The 16,537-nt window shown below is 46.6% G+C and overlaps 1 protein-coding gene across 1 annotated transcript in view; it reads left to right on the top strand.

The window, feature by feature from the left end:
• The first annotated feature begins 9,311 nt into the window (after positions 1 to 9,311).
• The window catches only part of CHSY1 (chondroitin sulfate synthase 1), a 102,562-nt gene continuing 95,336 nt past the window's right edge, over positions 9,312 to 16,537 (top strand). The window contains exon 1 of the mRNA XM_065412512.1: positions 9,312 to 9,625. Within this exon, the coding sequence (XP_065268584.1) occupies positions 9,312 to 9,625 (314 nt within the window). The remainder of the gene's footprint in view (positions 9,626 to 16,537) is intronic.

The raw sequence follows: 16,537 nt of genomic DNA, 5'->3' as shown, positions 1-16,537 counted from the left end.
AGGTTATGCTGACCATGGAAATGTTTTACTGTCTTGTGATGTTCTGAAGCTTTGTTTCTGAGACCGCAGAGCCTTCTGAAACAGACTGATGCCTGCCCCAGGGATACGTCTGAAGGAAAGGATTAAAAGGTACAGTTTGTGATCAGCTGCCTCAGGCTCAGTCTGCTTCACCTCCGTTGCTTCCCCTTCTTTCACTACAGCCCCCTCTCTTTAGTGATCTCACTCATCGCCATTCCCCCGAGGACACGGTGCATAGCAGATTCCGATTGGCTGCTGACATTTTATGGCAAAAAGGAAAGGGTTAGTTTTGTGGGGTGTGACCTGTTTTGAGGGCAAATTCTGAGAATTTTCTCTTTTCCTTTTTAAAAGGGAATGGAGGGAAAATCAGGAACGTGATCTTTGAGAGGTCACGTTGTAAATGTGCTTCCTGTTTTTAGTGATCTCCTGCTGTACGTATGAACACTAGAGGATGGTGTCAGTGGGAAACACTACTACTAATAAAAAAACCTTCATTGAAAGCTGTGACCTGACCATCTTGCTGCTACAAGTATCTTCTCCTGTAAGCCCAGCACAGCAGTAATGGCTTTTGTGTTTAACCAGACATACAAACACTGTTTGCCCTACTGCTTAGGTATAAGACACCCCAGGCACTGTGTCCCCAGCTGTCACTTCTAAAATATATATTTTCCAGACACTTCCAAAAGTTAAACGAGTCTGTTCTGAAAGAAGGGTAGTCAAATGCATGAAACAAAGTTTCCTTTTGTGAAGCAAGATCTGAATTGTTGTAGTGATCAAATGCAACAGCCGTCTCTTCTTTTCCTGCAGGAAGCCCATGGAGCCTATTGCTGCATTACTATGTCAGACCATAGGAGGGCAGCATTGTTCCAGGTTTCTGGAGAGTAACAGCACAGTCGCTAATCAAACGGGCTGATAGGCTGACAAATATGCCACAGGCCTAACATCTTGCCATCCCTGTGATTCAAATGAGAAGAGAAGCTGGGTTTGGTCAGTGTCAGGACTGGGGAAGGCTGAAGAGAAGAGCAGTGAGTGTTGGAAGTCTGGAGGGAGCAGCAGGCGATCGGCGGCACTTCAGCGGCTGCTCTACCACACCGCTGCATTCTTCAGTGGCAATTCAGCGGCCGGTCCTTCCCTCCGAGAGGGACTGAGGGACCTGCCGCCAAATTGCTGCTGAAGACCCGGACGTGCCATCCCTTTCCATTGGCCGCCCCAAGCACCTGCTTCCTGCGCTAGTGCCTGGAGCCGGCCCTGTGCATCACCCAGGAAAACACAGCAATGCTGGCAATATTGTGACGCAGACAAGTATTACTAGTTGCCCAACTAGATTTTTCTAACATGACTCTGTTACCTTGAATATGTGAAGAGTGCTTATTTTCCCAGTGTCTGAAGAGTTTTAAAGAATTGGTTTGAACACTGGTTACCAAAGAACTGTAACAATTAGGTTCCTAGAGCAGTTAAAACCTACTCTATTTCTTTAACTCCATCATTTAAAAAATAGTAAAGAATTTATAATGCACTATTACATTATTTAAGTATTTATAATATGCTCATCACAGGGTTTTCCACAGGATAAGCGAAGAGAGCAAAATTACCAGCAAATAATGTGTACCAAACAAGTTAGCCACAGGGAAAGTGTATCTGCTGTATGATTGACAGAGAGAGGCTGTCACACAAACTCCACTTATCCCAAAAGAATGAAATCTCTCTGCTTTATCCACGTGCATAAAATATATACAAAGCCTCATTATCATTCAGGATAATGTTGACCTGCAGCTTGACAACTAGACGTGGATCTAAATTGTGTGTTTGGTCCTAACAAGTGCTCAATTTTCTACTTGTATATATATGCTGATGTTGTTTGGGAGACTGAATGTCATATTCTGAATGCTCTATATTAGTAGCAATAAGTTGAAGGAGCAAGCACATGTACTTCTTGCAAATCTTGGAGGGTTATCTAAGTTTTCTTTGCAACTACTTCCATCCCCCACCCCCCCCAGCTCCCAGTGGCTGCGGTTCGCCCACCACTGCTTTATGGTGTCTCCAATATCCTAGTGCTATTTCCAAGAGCATTAGTGTGTCCAGTATCCCATAATCTCCCTGTGTACAGAAGTGGCTATTTTTACATTTAAACAGAACCTTTCAGCCTCAGGGATACCAAAGCGCTCCATGAACTACAAACATACTTCACTACTGAAATGCAGCTACCTCTGCCGTAGTGTAGTGCATTGCACAATGACAAAAGGGAGCCAAATTTATTGTAGCCAAATGTGCTTTAGGGCCCATACTGTTCACAAAGAACAGCTAGGACACTTGTTTTACCTGAGAGGCCTCTGCACAGTGAACGTCATGGTATCTGTCTTGAAGGATGGAAGACCATGGTCAGCCCAGTTGGGATTTGAAGCTTAGTTTCATTGAGAGCTAAAAGATTTAGCATTTTGTCTAGTAGTGTGTGACTAATATTCTCACACATCAGTCTCTTCTCCTAGTTATGTGAGTGACATGGAATAAACAATGTGAATTTTGAATCTGAATCCTTCCTGTTCTGTTAGATGCCATTCCTGTCTATCCTGGGCCACTCGGCATGTCCTCTCTGTTGTGAATTCCAGGGCTTCAGTTCCATTGGGGGCTTTGGTGATGTCATAAACCGGGAGAGTAAAGCTCACCTCTGCGGAGCACGGCAATGGAATTACCGCCTTCTAATTCAAAAAAGGTGCTTGCTTTGTTTTCTTGTGTATACAGCGATCCCCCCACAATAAAATCTAGCCAAGAATGCCCTATCTCAGTGATTCTGACCCTTTCCAGACTACTGTCCCCCTTTCAGGAGTTTGATTTGTCTCATGTGCCCCAAGTTTCACCTTACTTAAAAACTACTCGCTTACAAAACCAGACATCAAAATACAAAAGTGTCACAGCTCACTGTTACTGAAACATTGCTGACATTCTCATTTCGTCTGTATGAAATTTTAGTTTGTACTGATTTCGCTAGTGCTTTTTATGCAGCCTGTTGTAAAACTAGGCAAATATCTAGATGAGTTGATGTACCTCCTGGAAGACCTTTGTGTACCCCCAGGGTACACGTGGTTGAGAACCACTGCCCTAGCTGACATAAGAAAGTGTGGGATAAACGTAAATCAAACTCTACTTGTTTTAATCCCTGTATTCCTGTTCTCCTGCCGTTTTATAAACTTCGTCCTCTCTACGTCCGTTGTAAAGTCAAATAGATTTGACATTTTTATGAGGGTATTTTTCCTCTATGAGAAGAAGCCAGTTGACAAGATGTCAGCCCCAGCCCTGTCTTTCATTGCCTTTTAACCGTGTTAACTGCCTTTTCCTGTCAGAAGAGTCTTGTGACTCAAGAGCCTGATGGCTTTCTCTTGAATCAGGAGATTTTTTAATGCCAATTTGGAGCCTGGTTAGAGTGCTCCTATTCCTGCCACTACACATAGACAAGACTTGCCACACCTCACTTATTTTGAAGGGAGTTATCCCTCCCTTTGAGTTAATTTTAAGCCAGTGTTCTAAAGTTTCTCTCAAAGTATTTTGCCATGTGTTTTAGGGTCTGATGACACAGTTTTTACACAGGCAAAAAGCAATACCCCACCCCACCCCCACAAACCACCTGACTTCAATGGGGTTATTTGAAGAACCACTGAATAAATGCTCAGAAATTTCATTTATTCTGACTGGCACAGTTTGGAGCGAGGCCTTTCTAACTCTCTGCTAGACTTTTTATAATGTCAAAGAAATCGAGGTTTCTGTTTCCCTTTTCAGGCCAAAACTGGTAAGAATGTATCCTGACCTCTTGTATGTGATGATCCTCCACTAGAAATAATGTCAAATACTGCAAAAATGTAATAAAAAGAAAGTAACTTATTTTTTTAACCATTTGGAAAGAAGTAATACCACAGCAGATTAAAGGATTTTATCGGCATAAGCAGTGTTATTTCACTAGAGATGGCCGTCAGTACATGCTGGGTCACATTCCTTGTGTGTCAAGAGAAGAGGCTCCAGACAGAAGCTCTTCTTAGGAACTGATATTGTAATAGTAAGCAATGCTTTCAGCCTATCCAGAAGGGAGTAATTTTTTCACTTGAACAAACAGCTTTCTCTTGATCTGTCTGGGATGGAAAGGTTTCTCTTTTGCAAACAAAGGGGTCTTGCACAGCATTTTGGGGGCAAAAAATAAAAAAAGGAAAAGTTCAACCTCTTTCTCAGGGGAAACCGCCAACCCACGCCTTGCTTCAAACTTGTAACGCTGCTGGGGAATTGTCTGCTTGCTTTATATGGGTCTGATCCAGTGCCCATTGAAGTCAATGGAGGGATTCCTACTGACTTCAATGGGTGCTGGATCAGGCCCTAAAAACCCTCCTTTCTCTGGTTCCTGTACCAGACTTGTAACCCCTTGTCTTTCACTGGCCTGCATGCTAATGTAGGAGGCATGATCTCGCATATTTTTTTCCTGCCCCCTGGCTAGCTTTCCTCTCCGGATGCTTCTCACGTTCCCTCAACTACTTTCCCTTTCTTTTGATACCAGCCTGGAGTTCTCTCCTTCCTCTCATTCCTGTAATGCTTTTTTCTTTCTTCTCTCTCTTTCTCCCGTCTTTTGCCCCTGGACTTGTAAACCCAGTTGCAATAAATTAATTGCATTGCTTCCATGTGTAGGGGTAGCCCAAGAGAGAATAATTTCTTCTCTCTTTCCTTATGTTTCCACATTGGATTCCCACCTACCCGTGAATTCAAGTTTGCTTCAAAATCTCTTGTCATGACTGTAACATCCTGGTATCCCGTAGTATTTTGTTTACTGGTGTATTACCTACAGCCAGTTGTGACAGATAGGGTAGTTTTCTGCAATAACCTGGTCAAACCTTATTGAATTAAGTTTAACTTTATATATCATTGCGGGCCAGGGATTGTATGTAATTCCATGGGGGAGGAGGACCTCAGCCCTCCAGGAACTAAAAACAGTGGGGGGTGTTTAGGCAGATTCATTCAGTAACACCTCCAGAGAGAAACCACCCTCTGGAAAAATAACAGGAGTACTTGTGGCACCTTAGAGACTAAAGGCTCACATACACTGATTCAGACAGGATTCTCTAGAAGACTAGAGAACCAACAGACAAGAAAAGGACTTTTGGATAAGCAGCCTTCTTTCTGAAGCAGCAAATGGATAGGACCTTTTGTCCAAAGGGAGGAACCCAGTCCTTAGGGAAGGGTTGGAAAGAGTGAGCCCCCCCAGAGCCCTTGTGAAGATTGGGGGCGGGATGGAGGTGAAGAGGGTGTGATCTCTGGGAAGCTTATTAGCATTGTGTACATTCTTTTATTGTTTTAATATGGTTTCTCTGTAACGCTTTCACCTTACAAGTAAATGTTCTTGCTTATAAATGGCTGTGTGGACCCTCACTAGAACACGGGATTTGGGATCCATGCGCGGTACCGCGTTAACGCGGGGACCGCGTTAAAATGAATTGCAATTAAAGTAATTCAATTTGGGATCCATGGCTGCGACCGTGTTATATGCAAATCCGTGCTATATAGACGCGCAGTCTAGCGAGGGTCCGGTGTATTCTGTTTATACCTCTGAGAAGGTGAAGCAGGACTGCTTAGGCTGTCTGACTTGCTAAGGAATTCGCAGTGTAGGCAAGGAACTGTGCAGTCTGGAAAAAAACCTGGCCAGGAGGGAGAGAGATGTGTGCCTCTGCTCAAGAGAAATGATGGCTGGGGAGCCAGAAGTCTGAGTGAGCCCTTGGTGGACTAGAGAAGTGGGATACAGGTGCAGTTGCCCTGAATTGTGGCACCAGTATCTCCACTTTCATCTCAAGCAGAAGACTAGTATTCTTACTCAGGTAGTGAGAGACTTGACTGGTGATATACCCAGCTTCTAAAAAGAATTGTACCACAACTAACAATACACAGTTCTTAAACATCTAACTCCTATACATTCAGATAATCAGCAACTCACCTATCTATTGACTCCCAGTAATGTTATAGTGACAAAGAATACAAGTACTGTTAAAGCACATCATGTACTTTGTCTAAGACATGCCTTCACACTATTGTTTGGTATTTGTATCCTTTTTATAACAGTCCAGTTCTTTTGATAATAGGCTGTCATATGTCAGATTTTCTTTCCCCTCTCTCCTTAAGTTATGCACATTTTTTCTTCTATGGTGTTTAGGAGGAAATATTTACTAGTGTCCCCTCAGATTAACAATTTTTTATCTTAATAAGGACTAGGAAAAGGGCTAGTTGGGGGTAATTTTTTTAAATTAGTAAATGAATAAATACAATATTTTTTTATGTTTTATTCCTGCTCCTGATTGGCTTCCCTTTCACATGGTTCTTGTGTCTTTGGATTGTGAACTCTTTGGTGCAGGCACTAATCTCACTACGTGTTTGGAAAGCACCTAGCAAATTGTGGCTGGCACCATAACATACATTTAAAAAACTAGTCATGGGAAAGCCTGGCATTTAAAGATGCAAAATTGTACTGGAAATGTCAGAAACCACCCAGCGATAAGGTCAGGATCAATGGGCTGCACCAGATACAGTATGTTGCAGCAAAAGGAAATGCTGTCTTAATGCCATGCCATGTCTTTACAACTACAGGGAATCTTGGGGCCACAGCAATCTCATCCAGGCTAAAAAACTTTTTTGAGTTAAATGGAGTCAGTGTAGGAAAGTGGTGCAGGCACAGAAAAGCCTGGCTGAGGCTATGTCTATACTAGGGAATTTTACCAAACAATTTATATGGGTTCATCTGTATCAGTGATAGCACCCATTGTAGATTCAATAAAGAAATGGGCCCAAGGGGTCTAGCAGGGTAAACAGTATGGTGGAAAAAATGAAGGAAGCTTGTCTACACTAGGTCATTTCCCCCCCAAACAGTAAGTCCTGACCCACCAGTGGGTTGCAGGAAGTTTCTAGAGGGGTTGCCACATCCAGGGGCAGATTAACCCATCACTGGACCCTAACCTAGGTTAACATATACTTCTCCCACGTTTGGGCCAAACCTGAGTGGCGCTGCAACCCAATGCCTGCAATAGGAAGCTGGGCCCAGTCCCAAGGGATAGAAGCTGCCACTGCAGGAGGTGTGTGGGGCAAGCTTGCTCTGAAACCCTACCTGCACTGGGGTTTCCCCTCTGAATTGAGCTGGGATTATGGTTGCAGCACCTGCATGGAGGTGCATGCATGTAATGGTGGGTTGCAAAAAAAGACAAAATGTAGTTGATGGGTCACCTTAGTAAAATGTTTAGGAACCACTGCACTAGGCATCCCCACTGGTGCTAAAGCCAGTGGAGCTGAACCAGTGGTAGTATCCCAGTGTACTATATTAAGGAAAACTCCAGTTCAGCTCTAGCCTTGTGAGTGCTAGTGCATTGTTTTACTGTTGATCTGTTTGGGCCTTTGCAAATCTACAGAGTGTGATAAATAATCAATGTCTGTTGCTACCTATGGACTAGTTTATCCAATTAAAATCAAAAGGCATTGGAGGTTCTAGGGAACCAGTTTGGAGTTAGATTTGCAGTCCCTAAACACAAAGCATGGGAGGAATGCTGAATCCAAGGGTTTTTCTGATTTGTAAGATCCTAAGAATCCACAAAACTTGCATTGCCTCAGGACATAGACAATCCGATGAGCTAGTCTCCCTTGGCAGAACAGCATCAGGGGGCCTGGGACCAGTACACCCACCCTATTTTTTTGACCCCTTCTCTCTCATTCCAACTCCCCCCTCATGCCCAGACTGGAATTTTTCTTTCTTCCTTTCTCATTCCCAGACCAGATTCACTCTTTCCCCATCCCCCTCCTCTCTTTCCTTCTGCCGCATGACCTTTCCCCTTTCTGCCCCTACGCTCTTCCCCCTTCCTCTATCCCCTGTTCTGTCTCACCCCCTTCCCCCTCCACTCCCCAATCCCTCTTTTCCTGGCACCCCTTCAGAACCCCTTCCCTCCTTGCCCCTCCCCCATCACCCCCTTTCCGGTCTCCCCCGTCCTCTCCCCGCCACCTTCTGCCCCTCCCCCATCGCCCCCTCCCCCATCACCCTCTTCTTGGTCTCCCCTTCCCCTCCCTGTCACCCCCTCTGTCCCCTACCCCACAGGCCCTTCGCCTATCGCCCCCTTTCCGGCCTCCCCCTTCTTGTCACCCCCTCTACCGCCTCCCCCATAGGCCCTTCCCCCATCGCCCCCTCCCCCATCTTCTTGGTCTCCCCTCCCCCTTCTTGTCACCCCCTCTACCGCCTCCCCCATAGGTCCTTCCCCCATCGCCCCCTCTGCCCTTCCCCTATCGCCCCCTCCCCCATCTTCTTGGTCTCCCCTTCCCCTCCCTGTCACCCCCTCTACCCCCTCCCCATAGGCCCTTCCCCCATCGCCCCCTCTGCCCTTTCCCTGTCGCCCCTCCGCCGCGCCCCCCCGCCGCGCTCCCCTCTCCGGCAGCCGCGCGCAGAGCGCAGCCCGACCGCGAGCCAATGGGGACTGGGGGACGGCAAGCGAGCGGGGCCAAAGGCTGCGGCCCGGGCCGGGGCGCGCTGTGCGTGTGGCGGGCTGGGCAGGGGCCGCGCGCCTCCTCCCCGCGCCCCTCCCCCCGCGCCATGGCGAGCTGAGCCGGGGGACGCGCCGCGGCGGCTGCACCAGCACCACGGGCAGGGCCGGGCCGGGCTAGCGGCGGCCGAGCCGAGCGCGTCTCCGCCGGGGAAGGGGAGGAGGGTCCCATGGCTGCCGCCCTCAGGCGGGGGCTGCGCTTCCCCGCGCCGGGGGGGCCCGGGCTGGCCGGCTAGGGCAGGCAGCGGCGGGGCCAGGCTGCGAGGAGGGCACCGCGGAGTCCGGGCTCCCCGGGAGCAGGGGGCGCCGGGACGGGGGGAGGCCCTGGTGGTGGGGGGCAGCGGAGGCGGGCCGGGCTTGGCTGGCAGTTGGGGTGCAGGGAGTTTTGGGGGGGGCTTTGGGGGAATAGGCAGTAGGGAGAGCGACCCTCGGGGGGCTGCGGCTGGAGGCGGGGGGCAGGGACTTGGGGTAGGCTAGGCAGCGGGGGTGCAGGGGGCGGGGCAGCCGGGGCAGCGGGGGTGCAGGGGGCGGGGCAGTGGGGGTGCAGGGGGCGGGGCAGCCTAGGCCGTGGGGGCGCGGGGACCTGCCGCCGGGGTGCAGGGCTGAGGGGACGATCCAGGGGCGGGAGTAGGGCAGTGGCCCCCCCTGGCAGAAGCCGGGGTGTAGGCGCTCCGTGCAGCGGGCGAGGCAGCGAGGGGACCGTCACCCGGGGCGCGGTGTATTTTGGGGGGCCAGCGTGTGTCGGGCAGCGAGTGGGGAATGGCTGGCAGAAGCCGCCGCTCCTGGCTCAGCGTGTTGCTAGGACTCATCCTGGGCTTCATCCTGGCGTCAAGACTCATCCTGCCCCGCGCCTCGGAGCTGAAGAAAGCGGGACACCGGCGGAAGGCGAGCCCGGAGGGCTGCCGGCTGCAGCAGGGCGGGGGGCTGCTGCGCAGGGACTCCCGGGGGACGCTGCTCTGGCCCCAGGACCCCGCAGAGCGCCAGGACGACATCCCACCGGCCAGCAACTTCCTCTTCGTGGGGGTCATGACAGCCCAGAAATACCTGCAGAGCCGGGCGGTGGCTGCCTACAGGTGAGGGCTGCACCCCTGCCTTGTGCTGCTCCAGCATTGTATGGGCAGGGTCTCTCCCCCCCCCTGCACCCCTTCTCTGTCCTTCCCCTCCAGCAGTCCAGGGGGTAGGGTCCTCCCTTGTGCACCCCCACTCTGTCCTTCTCCTCCATCACAGGGTCTCCTCCCGTGCACCCCTTCTCTGTCCTCCCCCTCCAGCAGTGCACGGAGTAGGGTCCTCCCTTGTGCACCCCTTCTCTGTCCTTCTCCATCACCGGGTCTCCCCCCTGTGCACCCCTTCTCTGTCCTTCTCCATCACAGGGTCTCCCCCTGTGCACTCCTTCTCTGTCCTTCCCCTCTAGCAGTGCATGGGGCAGGATCCCCCTGTGAACCCCTTTTCCCTTATCCACCCCCTCTTTCTCTTCCCCCTCCCTCAGCAGTGTGTGCGGTAGGGTCTTTCCTTCTGCCTCCCGGGGCCCTTCTGTTCTGTGTTCACATATCCTCCCACACATGCTTGGGGCATGCTGTCCTTGTCCTGGCTGGCCCTGTTCTTATGCTGCTCTAGGCATAGGGCAGCCCTCCCCTTCACCATGACTTCTTTGGCATATATAGCTCCTTATCAGTGAAGAAGATAGTCACTGGAGTAGGGGTGGGTACAGGGGGAGGGAAATATGTATGGGGATTTGCTTTATGCCCCCTTTTCTTTGCATGTTAGCCTACATCTGTTAAGTGGATAAAGTCCCTATAGGGGGTGTGCAGAGAGGAGAATGTCTGTGGGGGGGAATGTGCTTTATATGCCTCTCCCTTATCTGGGTTCCTTTGTATATGCAGCTTCCCATCTGTTAAATGGATAAAGTCACTAGCCTTGCAGGGGAAGGGGGAGATCTTGCTTTATTCTTTCCCTCTGGACATCTCTAACCTACTGCACAGATTCAGGGGGTCTTGCTGCTAACCAGCTGCTTTGTATTCTGACAGATGGGATCTATAAGTATCTAGAGTCTCTTCAGCAATCTCGACTTGCTGTGTATTTGAAGGCATTTTTTGTAATGGCATTACATGCCTGTGGGTGGCTTTGGGCTGGTCTACACTGGGGGGGGGGGGCAAGGAATCGATCTAAGATACGCAACTTCAGCTACGTGAATAGCGTAGCTGAAGTCGAAGTATCTTAGATCGATTTACCTTGGGTCCTCACGGCGCGGGATCGACGGCCGCGGCTCCCCCGTCGACTCCGTTACCGCCGCTCGCTCCGGTGGAGTTCCGGAGTCGACGGGGAGCGCGTTTGGGGATTGATATATCGCATCTTAACGAGACGCGATATATCGATCCCCGATAAATCGATCGCTACCCGCCGATACGGCGGGTAGTCTGGACGTACCCTCTGTGTGTATTATCAACTGGGTTTGTAAAAAGAGCCTCCATATAGATCAACCTGGAGGAAATCTTGAAATATACATCCTGAGCTGCTGCTGGGTTTCTCACTAAGTAGGAAGAGATCTGCTCTGTACAGACACCAGTGTCTGACTTACACATTGCTCTGCCTTGATACCTATTAAGCCTCAAAATGCCAGTTAAAAGTTGCTTCAGGTACTACACCTCCATGCTGAGTCTCCATGCTAATCTTCTGTGGTTCTTACAATCACATTTGCCTATTATTGCTTTCCTCTCCCTTGGTGCTGTCTGGCAGACCCACACAAACAGCAGGAGAAATGGACAAAGGCGCTGTATGTTTCTAGGCAGTTTCACTTGTTCCCAAAGTAGTGTCAAATGGACCAAAGGAAACTGAAAAAATAGAAATCTTTCAGTTGTAGCCATTTATATTGCTACTTGCAACAGTAGCAGGCAAATTCAGACAATGAGACCTTTTCCGCCCAGGTTCTGACCCTTTAAGATTTAGGAGTTAACTAACTCTTGTTTGAGAGAACCCCTGAACAAAATTGAGGGCTACTTTGCAAATGCAAGTTTGAGTTTATATTATAGAGCTTTCGCCTTAAGGTTTTTTTGATTCTGGTTTGTTTGACTAGTTGCACTAAGTTGACAGTTTAAAAGAAGGAAATGCTCTTGCATCATAATTAAACCACCTACTCTGACAATGATCAGTCTGATAACTGATTAGACCTCCACAAATGTGCCAATACTCAGGTCTATTCAATTGCACTTTTCAGTGGCATCCCTTACTCATCATTAGGATATGCTCAGCTAACACTTTTACACTGAACTCTAGCGGTTGTTAAGATCTCTGGCACAGAAATTTTTAGCAAAAACTAGTTTGAGATTGGAGCTTTTCTTAAACTATAGCTCATTTGAAAATAGTTTGGTTACCCATATGAGGGGGAAGTGAGTAACATGAAGAACAGATCTCTCCACAGCATTGAACATTCTTGTGTGTGTGTGTGTGTGTCAGTGAACTTAAACCTCTGTGTTCAATGCAAAATTGCCAGGGTCATTCTGACAGTACTGTAATCTCCTCATGTTGAAATTTGATGAATGCTCCCACTAGACCAATCCTTTGTGTCGTGTCTTAAGGTACAGTATCTGGTAACTGTAACCCCAACTTACTGTTTAAATGAGGCCTAACATACTGTAGCTTCCAACATTTTAATATTAGTGGAAATGTTTTTATTGAACTTTAATTTTTTTAAAAAAACATTCGCCACAGGCGTGTTTAAGCCAAATTTGTAGCATTGTGTAGGTGCAGTGTTCTGAATCTTTTCCATACAAAGACCCCATATTACAATAGAAAAAAAGTTTGGGGACCACCTCTACTCCCATCTAGCCATGAAGAAAGTGATCTCCAGGTTGAGAACATGGACCAAGTAAGTAGAAAGCATAAATGGCAAAACATAGATTGTTTAATGTTCTTCAATTTTGATACTAACACAGGGAAGGAGATCTCTTAAACCTATTTTAATTTGCAGTGTTCTCTTATTAGATTGTTCTTCAGGGCAGGGATTCTCTTTGCGCTAGGCATAACAAGGTAGCCTGATCCATAAAGGGGACTCAGTATGCTACTGTAATATAAACAGTAGTTGGAACATAGTAACAGATTTCATCACCAATCTCTATTTGAGCAGTCATCCCTTTGGCAAGAGTAGTACCTGTGGCTCTAGAGAGTGTCTCTACTCTGCTGATGTTTCCTGCACAAAATGTGCTTAGTGCATCAACCTTAAGCTAAAGGCAGATCTTTGTCATGCCCCAAGGTATGCTTCTGCAAGAGATCTGAAGTAGTTAAGACCTAGCAACCTAACTTGGATATATTATAGTTTTAAATTTTTTCTGCAGATGTATCTTTAACAAATTCTTGTATTTTGTATGTTAAAAATATTTGGCCTGTTTGATCAATAGGCTAGTGAAACTGAGCAAGTAAAAGTGCTTTTCATTGTTAGCAGAAATAGGAGCATCTGATTATAATGCCATAAAATGTATTAAAGTGGAAGGGGATATTTAACATAAGGAATTGGCTAACTGGGCTCTTCAACATAGTAGCTCTGCTAGTTCAAACCTAGTTGGGTTGGGAATTTTAGAGAGGGAGGCGGTTATGAGAGACCTGTGGAAGATGTTCAGAGATGTTGGCATATGCTGCATTTACACATTGGTAGTTACTAATATAGGACCTGAATCTGCATCCATTACACTGGGTAGTAGCCATGCAGGTAAACCCATTGACTTCAGTGGTGCTGCTACTTATGTGGGTCAGCCTTGCAGAACTAGATCCATAGGGTAGATGTGCGGGAGAGATGCACACTGACCGACATTGGGTAAAGGTGGAGAGAAGGGGGGAGAAAAAAAAAAAACCCTTCAGCGAGCAAGATAATGCGCAGCCTGGAAGAGGAAATTGGTAGTCCCCCCCCCAAAATTGGTGGCTTTTTTGAGAGATTCAGTAGTCCCCGAATGGACAAGATCTGAGAGCTGTTACCATTGTGAAGAGCCTAAAAGCCTTTTTCACCCTACTGTGCATTTAAAAAAACAAGTCCCAGAGATAAGAATACGCTTTCCTTTGGCTAAAAGAAACCTTAGCTGGCTTATGAGTGCCAAGGTACACTCTGCTAGACAATTAAGATTATTAAATTGACACAGCATCACGATAAGATGAATTGATGGTTGCAGCAAGGAAAGTGGGGAAGCCCTTGGCAAGGAATTATGGTATTACCATCTTAAGAATTGCAGAGACTGGCTAATATGATTTCAATAGTTGTGAAAGGAGCCAAAGGTGCAGGGAGCTGAAAATCTCCAAACTATTTAGCTCTAAGGCTTCCATTGAAAAAAGTGAAGGGGACCAAAGAACAAAATGTACACTGTCCCTTGCTGCTGTTAATCCACTTATGGTTAGGAAGAACTTGAGCAGTGCACTTCCTGAAAAACTTTCAGTCATTTCAGTGAGTTGCTAGTGGGAGAAGTGGGCCTATTGAATTTTAGGGAGCTCTAAATAGTGCTCTGGTAGCATAATAGGCAGAGTGTAGTAGACATTTGATTTAAACTGTTATTCCATCTGACAAACAGATTAGCAGAAACTGTGTCTTAGAAGGCCACTAAAATACGACATAGGAAATGGATTTGATCACCCTTGCTGTGACCATGTAAATCAGCGAGGAAGTTGGCTAGTCAGTCCCTATACCAGTATAGGTATAGGGACTGACTAACAAAGGCATGAGGCCAAGAAAAAGGATGCCAATAAATGTGAATGGTTCAGAGTGGCGGGAAGCTATCCTGAAGGGACCACAGCAGGGAGAAAATCGGCCAGTAGAGTAAGTACCAGAGGATTCCAAAGTCTGCTGTTAGTAGAAAGCCTGGACAAAGATGTCTTATAAATGGAATAGAAGCAATAGTCAATTTGCCAAACACTAGACCCACTCATTTATTTTGCACATAAATGATATTGACTGGGAAATTTGGAGAGTAGTTAACTTTTAACACAATGTGTAGGGAGGCATCCAACTTTGAGAACCAAGCTGAATGTTACTTTTCTCTACATTGAACTGTATGTAATTGAGGAATAAAAAAACAGAGATATGGTCTTTAAAAGACCGTGAACAAGAGATGCCATTTTGCTTCTGGATAACGTTGTGCAGTACCTCATGCCCAAACTTGCCTCTTTCAGACGTTGCGCGGAAGGTTCACTTATTCAAGAGACTGCATTTTGAACACATTGTCGTGCTGTTGTTGTATCTTATAGGAAATAGAATGCTGAGAAAGCTAAATACTGCTTAGAAAAGCTGCAGCAAAAGGCAGCCAAAAGGATTTGGGGTCTAAGGGTACGTCTACACTACCCGCCGGATCGGCGGGTAGCGATCGATCTATCGGGGATCGATTTATCGCGTCTAGTGTAGACTCAATAAATCAATCCCCGATCGCTCTCCCGTCAACTGCTGAACTCCAGCAGTGCGAGAGGCAGAAGCAAAGTTGATGGGGGAGCCGCGGCCGTCGATCCAGTGCCGCGAGGACGCAAAGTAAGTAATTTTAATTCGATCTAAGATACGTCGACTTCAGCTACGCTATTTTTGTAGCTGAAGTTGCGTATCTTAGATCGATTTTCCCCTCCCCTCCCCCAGTGTGGACCAGGCCTAAGAGTGTAGTGTGTATTCTGTGCCTGAGCCCAGGGCTGGCCATTGCAAGAGTATAATACAAACTCTCTATCTGCAGGCCCGGGATCTAGTCTACTGGTTGATATTCCTCTTGTTGGGTCCTTTCAGGGTAACTAGTTAGCTACTGTGGTGGGCAGTGGAGTATACACTTCTTATATTTGGGGAAATGTCATTTGCTTCCAATTCAGATTATGTTACGTGAATCCAGATATGTTTTAATCAAAATAATTGGAATGTGGAAGAAAATATTGATGCAAAAAATAAAAATACTTTTTATGGTCTGGTCACATGCCATGGTGAGGGTATAAGACTTCTGGGAGGTCATTAATATTTATTAGTGACCCAAAATCTGCAACGTACTCTACAGAACAAATAATATATTTTGTGAGCAACCAACTGTCATACTTCTGAGGTAAAGAGGAGACCTAGGCACTGACTTTCCCACCTAAAATTGATTGTGGGAACAATTATATGTAAATCATAGGCACATTTGTACATTTACCCAGATGCTATACATTGCACCCGCAATGTATAGCGTAGGTGCAGAATTGGGGGTGGAACTCCAACCCTTCTGGAAATTAGGGCCCTAGATTAGCTTTTCTTAGGTTTGGAAGGGGAGACTTTAAGGAGTACAGCAGACCATTCAGCATCTCTGGCAACTTTCTGCAGGACAGCATGGCTGGTAGCTTTAAAAAGAAATTTCCTATCAAGATATAAACTCCTAGAGATCTTCTCTGGTAAGAGGGGAGACAGAATTGTATGTGGTGTTCAAGATAATAGTTTGCACTTTGTTGATGTAAGTAACACTATCAGTACTAGCGGATGTAAAATTCTTCAGTGCTGAGGTGGATCAGCATATAAATGTCTTTAAATTTTAAAAATAGCCTTTTTTAAAAAAAAAAAACTTTACACGAGTGGCACCACAGATACTTAGCACCAGAGCCACATCTGCTACTAGTGCTGCTTTCTCAGCATGACATTCATAGCTGAGTCGAGCTGATTGCCTTGCTTCTAAGTAAGAACTCACTGGAGAGAACTAGTCCATCATTTAGAAACAGAGTTGCTCAAAACTAGTCTTAATTCAACGCTCCATGATGTAGTCAAGAAATCATTTTCCCAGCTTCATTATCTTGCTGAGGCATTGACAAATTGTTTTCTTTGGCATAATTATACAATGCAAGTGTTTCTCAAAACTCTAAATGGCTTCTTTGGTCTCTTGCAAAGGAAGTTCCCAGCACACTCGGGCAAAAATGGAAATACTTTTTTTTCTTTAATCCTTTTTGATTTGGGACAACTGTCTGAGTAATGAATATTCTAGATTATTGTGCTTTTTATGAGTCTTCACTGGAGATAATGA

This window comes from Emys orbicularis, chromosome 10 (assembly GCF_028017835.1).
Source record: "Emys orbicularis isolate rEmyOrb1 chromosome 10, rEmyOrb1.hap1, whole genome shotgun sequence".
NCBI lineage: Eukaryota > Metazoa > Chordata > Testudines > Emydidae > Emys > Emys orbicularis.
This window is presented reverse-complemented; position numbering and strand designations above follow the sequence as displayed.